Here is a 6,209-nt window from a genome sequence, read left to right on the forward strand (position 1 = left end):
TGCCAATACTGCTCATCCACTAGTAATTAGTGCTCAGAAAAAAACAATTGATGAATTCTTAAGAAAAAAACACTTGATCCAAGTGGACTTAATCAACACTTACCCCAAGTGGACCCAGGAAGTAGAACAATTATAAACAAGTTTCTGAACTATAAAGTTCCTGTTTATATGCTATTGTGTCTTACGTACACAAGATGTAGTTTTATTTTAATATTATGAGGGAAATTTGTAAGACTGAAATTTTGCATGAAAACTAAAAATAACCTTAGTCTAAACATCTTACTAGTTTGTACTAATAGTAGTTTTCCTGTTTATAAAGTGATCTCTATCATGAATAGTATAATATTGACTGCATAATAACCAAATTCTGATCTTAAACAAACTTCATTTATTCACAAAACACTTACAAAAATGTCTAGTAGTTGATAACTTAGTATGATAAGAGAAAAATTTCCTAACTCTCTTAGAATTTTCAACCTAACGTATAAGTTTCCTTTCGTCTCCAAGATATCTAATCATTTTCTTTACCAGATAAAACTGCGTTGAGTGGTCATACGAGTGAGAGTGCCAGCTATCCTGAGGGAAACTTCAGAGGGAACCAGCTACTAGATGGTTCAATTAGTCTTTTGCCCCTATACCCAGGTCAGACACCCGATTTGTACTTCAGGACCGCTACGGACCTCCAACCAGAGTTTCCTCTGACTTCACCCTGCCCAGACATAGCGCGCCTGGCAAGCTCCCCCTGGCATATTCAATATGCCAAAAACAGTAACAAGTCTCACAATTCAGATGTTACTGGTGCCTGCTCGAACAAACTGAGGAACAACGGGAGGACAGTGCTAACAGTATTACAGTATATGTTTACTATACATATAAACAGATATATAATAATTATAATTAATGATTGCCATTATAAGGGGGAATATATAGTACAAGAGTGTTCTCCTCTTGCCCCCAGTCTCAACAGTGTTACACCGTGATTAAAAATCTTTCCTTCCTTCTGGTCTCCTTTCTCAATAGGCGGTAATGAGAGAGACATTTTTTTGAAGTATTAAGGGGAAGAAGTAACATTTGAGAAAAGTCCTGATGTTGAAAATACTGTAATGTGGAAGCACTTAATAAGAAAGGCATTACTCTTGAAGGGCATTACTATCCAACAGTAATCTCAAAATCAAAAACAACAAAAGGACATACTTAAGAGCAAAAGGTAAACTTGATTACAAGAGAATGGTAGGCTGATATCAGAGAGGTAGACAGAGACCAATGTATAGGGTTTGGGTATCTTGACAAGCAGTAAGGATTTCTGCTTAACGTAGTGGTATGGAATCACTTTTCAGAGAGAAATAAATGACCTAATTTTTATAATTACTGTTTTGGGTAGTGGTAAGAGAAAACAGAGAACTAGGATACTATTCTAGTTGGGAAGTAGGACTACGATATGGTGCACAAAAGTATAAGCAGCAACAGATTTATTAAATTGCCTGATTAGGGTGTATTTTGGTAAGAAAAAAGGATAACTGATTTGATTTTGGAACTACTCATGTCCAAAACAAGTCTGAACAAACTTCAGCCAATTTGTTCCACATGGCCAGATCATTAATTGATCCATTAATGTTAAAACTTATATAAAAATCATCTTATTACCCACAAGCTTTTCAAATTTAAAACTAAACCATTAGCTTCAATGCTGACAACCGGAAAAAAGTCTGTAGTAATGAAAGTGATTTTTCAAACGTAATTAAATATTAAGGGAAAATGTAAAGGCCTCAAATGCTCATGTTAGAATACAAGAGAATCTTGGAAGCTGTAACAATAAAGAGCTCTTATTTCAAATATTAATTGATTGTAAAAGCAAAAAAAAAAAGTTCAACGCAAATGAGACCTTGTTAAAATGATCAAGTTTAGAGGAAATGATACTGAAACATTTGTGTGGTGATCCTCAGTGTGCTATTTGCAAGACACCTCGGTTTTCTTCTTCACTAGTTCTCTCCAGAACTGTTTGCCCATGAATTTATTGAAATAGACATTACTGCTTAATTTTATTTTATACAAATAAATATCTGCTGGATGAGTCAGCAAGAGAAAAGTTTGTGCTGTGGGCCTAGACGGATTCAGAATCACGAGCCATACAAGAGAAGCCTTGAATAGGATACCCAGGCTCCATCTGGAGATGGTCTCTGAATGCGCCGGAGAAACTCACACAACGCGCGGGTGACCTTATCACTAACCCACTTCACAGTCACCAGAACACGGTAAAGTTCGGGAAACCAGGCAGCTGGAAAGGCCCTGCCGAGACCACACAGACATCAGACAAATTTTAGTCTTTTGGAAAAGCCTATGACTCAAATTGAAGAACCTGAAGACAAATGAGGAAGAACACTCGCCTTGCACCTGTAGATTCTGGATGCCACCCCTAGCACTGCAAAAACAAAAACAAAGAAAAAACCTGACATTTTCAAATTATTTATGCCTTATAAACTGTTATATTTTGACACCCCTTTTGTAAGCATTTGCAAACACTGAAGCTGGTATCATCAAAACATGATGGAGTACACGATATACTACACGCACTGGTGTACAACTACATTCCTCATCTATGAGTTCATAGGGAAGCTCCAGAAGTTGAACCCTGAAGCTTAAACCACTTCATCCTAAATTCCTGTTTCGCCCTACAAATGATCTGAACAATTTTTTTTTTTCCAAAACGTCTTATATTAAACGTGCACCCTCCCCGCTCCAGTGGGCTAAAGGAATGAACAAAAGTCATGAGACACTTGAGGGCGGTAGCAGGGAATCCCCCTGCTTCAAAAAAAAAAAAAATCCAAACACCTTGGAAGCAACCGTTAACAAACTGTTCGCCCGGGAGAGCTCCCGCTGTTACAAAGACACAATACTGTGTTGAAATCGTCACGGCAATAAAAACACATGCTCTTCGAGTTTGTCGCACTAAAGCACTCAAAGCTGCGGAGCAGCCGCAGGGCCTGCTCCTCCTCCTCCCCTCGCTCTCCCCGGAAACTCGAACGTCGCAGGCTCCCTGCGCCACTGACGCCGAGCACTGATGCATGCTGGGAGGGCGGCGCGGGGCGTGACGGGAGTTGTAGTTCGAAGGCTCCGCCCTCCCCCGCCATTCTGGTAATGGCCGCTTCCTGGAAGGTATTGTGCGAACTCGGTTCCAGAGGGTCTTGAGAGAATGTCCCGGGGCCTTTGTATAGCTGGGGGAACTTTTGCATCTTGCCACGATAAGGATGCTTTACTCCAACCTTCCATTCAAGTTCAGGAAGAAAGCCGTGCGTGGGTTTTGAAACGGTTTCTCTTTCCCCGGGTGGGTAGAGGGACCAACTCCTTCCCCTAGTTAGACAAACTGCTCTGCATTACTTGTGCCTCTCCCCTCCGTGCACTTTCCACGCCCCTGCACGGGTTTTAGGGGCCTCTTAAACATCCTAAAAATGTCGGTGATTCATTTTCACTCCTTTTCTCCTTGGAGAATAGGCGCTGGCGTGTGGAACCTCTTAGTTTTCAGCATCCGGAGCTTCAGGAAAGGGGTATTTCAAGTCAGAAGTTATCTTTGCACCCTTTCTTTGGTAAGTTTTACTGATTGCCCACAACCTCACCGAGTTACATGTTGTGTAACTTTTGTCTGATTCGTCTGCATTTCCTGAGTTGGGAAAACCCTAAGGAAATGCGATTTTTTTTTTTTTTAACTCACTGGGAGAGTTCAAGTTTCTAAGTGAGTAGGTCCGAGTGTGCAGTTTTAGTGTGGTTTTTTTTTGTGTTCCGCAACTGCTTGGTTCAGTGTTGCCATTGTACAGTGTGGGGAAATGACTGGAGTTGCTGGCAGTGGGGGTGGGGAGGGGTAGGGAGAGGGATGGTTTTTAAGAGCATGGGCGGATGGTTATTTGTCACGTATTCAAATGCTCCTTTGGAAAGGCAGGCATTTATCGTGGTTCCTTTGTTTGTTATTTAATTTCTAGAAACCGTCAGCTCTCAAGAGTAAGAGGACAGCTCCAGAGCTCATCATGACCTCAGTTTCCACCCAGTGGGTCATAGTCCTCATTTCACTGCTTTCGGTGCTGCCCATGGTTGAAGCAGTGGAAGCCGGAGATGCAATTGCCCTCTTGCTGGGTGTGGTGCTCAGCATTACAGGCATCTGTGCTTGTTTGGGAGTCTATGCACGCAAGAGAAATGGACAAATATGACTTTGGAGGGCCTCCTGAATCAAACCTTGCTCCAAAACCCTTTGTGCCCTTAAAATTAAAAATGAGCGCTGGTGTTTAAAGGTTCCCAAGAAACAGTAAATAGGCTAGTTTGACAATCGTAATTGTTTCCTTAGAAATGGGAACACATTGTTACCGGTTAAATGGGCAGGGCATTTTTTTTTTCCCCACAAGAAATACTGCACTAGTAAAATGCAGCCTATAATTTGTATTTGCTAGGTAGAAGGTGAGTCGAAAATGTAACATCACTGAAATTTACATAGGTAATATTTCACAGTTTCAAGATTCTCAAAGCAAATAATATAGGAAGAAGGAAATCTGCTCAGATTCCTAGAAAACCACATATCTGTTATAATCACTGCCTCCTGAATTCTTGGAGTCTTTTCTCCATAATTTTATTAAGTGTTTTCTTTTTTATTTCCCAGGTTAATACTGTGTTTAGATATCAAATACACTAGGTGAAAAATTTAAAGTTACTTAAATATATGGGGGTGGAGGGGTAAATTTAGAAAAATGTATTCAGTGTATCAGACAATGAAGGAGAGAAATTGTTTATATTAATAGTGAAATGAAGACATTTAATCTTAGGAAAAAATAGACTTTTTAATAACAACATCTCGTGGTGAGACATAATGTATTAAATATAGGCCCATTGTCTTGTATACTAATGTGCATTGTCCATTTCTGTTCATTTCAAGCTGTTTTTCATCTTCGTGTGGACTTTTATATTACCTAAATGAAAAAGGGCAAGATGCCTTACTTGTAGTGATCACTCTAGCTTGTTGCTTTTAAGTTTTTGGTTCGAGGGGCCATGCCCAGCGATGTTCAAGGCTTACTCCGGTCTCTGCACTCAGGGATTATTCCTGGTGGTGCTCTGGGGGACCATATGGATGCCGGGGATCAAACCTGATTGGGTGCACACAAGGTAAATGGCCTACCCACTACACTATCTCTCTGGCCTCTAGTCACACTAACTTGAAGAAACACAGCCAGTGGAAAATTAGAAATGAGCATCATTACCATGGGAGAAACCCCTGCTAGAAAATCCTTGGATACAGAAGGAAAGTGTAATGGCCTATACTGTTGTACAGAAGCCAGCTAGATGGATTGGGACATCCTCGTTCTTATCTTTTCCCTGAAGTATCCTCAAGCCACCAGCAGGATACTTGTTAGAAATGTAGAACTATCAAGTCCACCGAGGCCAATTGATCAGTATTTGATTTTGTTCTTAGAGCACAGAATAATTGGTGTGCACATTAAAGTCTAAGAAAACTGCTGTAATTTATCAGCCCAAGGATCAGGCCTGACACTTTATTAATACTTTGGGGATGCCAAATCCCTTTCCTGATTGTATTATCATAGGCCGGAGCCTAGAACTCAAAGGACCTCCAATGATTGTTTGGATTCTTTAGGTGCAGTCAGCAAGAGTAGTCTAAATTAAAGCACTTTCAGGTCTTCCTCAAAACCAGGTAATCAGGTGTTTGGTTTTTGCTTTTTTCTAAAACAATGAAATTCAATCTCTAGCTTTTTAGACTCTAGCATTATTTAAATAATGTTGGGAGCCTTAATTTCTATCAGAAAAACAAGCAGCAGCAATCTAAAACTCGAGTTTACAGAACACATCTCAGAAACTCCAGTTTACAGAACACAACTCAGAACCTGGTGAGCATGAGAGACGTAATAGAGGGTCAAATGAATGAGGCACAGCCAAGTTATAAAGACATAGAAAGTGAATCTTTTTCTAATAATTGGTTTTGCTTTTTTACAAAGAAATAAATCTCAGCTTTTGTTGTTTTTGTTTTGATAAATTGGTCTTTGTAGACTGTAAAGAATAGAACTTAAAATTCATGCCTTTTTTTTTTGTTTGTTTTTTCTTCAGCTATAAAAAGGAATGCAGATTGGTAGATAGTTGTCCTGTCCCTTACAAACTAACCCATGGGTACTGATAAGGGGAAGTTGACGTCTTTTATGACTGAACTTTTCCGTTGGTATTGG

The 6,209-nt window shown here is 39.9% G+C and overlaps 1 protein-coding gene across 1 annotated transcript; it reads left to right on the plus strand.

Annotated features, from left to right (window-relative positions):
• The first annotated feature begins 3,131 nt into the window (after positions 1-3,131).
• Positions 3,132-4,984, plus strand: SMIM30 (small integral membrane protein 30). Its single transcript, XM_056118369.1, has 3 exons — positions 3,132-3,153; positions 3,490-3,581; positions 3,972-4,984. Exon 3 carries the CDS (start codon positions 4,017-4,019, stop codon positions 4,194-4,196), a length of 180 nt encoding a protein of 59 aa, XP_055974344.1. The 5' UTR covers positions 3,132-3,153; positions 3,490-3,581; positions 3,972-4,016; the 3' UTR covers positions 4,197-4,984.
• Positions 4,985-6,209: the final 1,225 nt, after the last annotated feature.

This window comes from Sorex fumeus, unplaced genomic scaffold (genome assembly GCF_029834395.1).
Source record: "Sorex fumeus unplaced genomic scaffold, SorFum_2.1 ptg000037l, whole genome shotgun sequence".
Classification (NCBI taxonomy): Eukaryota; Metazoa; Chordata; class Mammalia; order Eulipotyphla; family Soricidae; genus Sorex; species Sorex fumeus.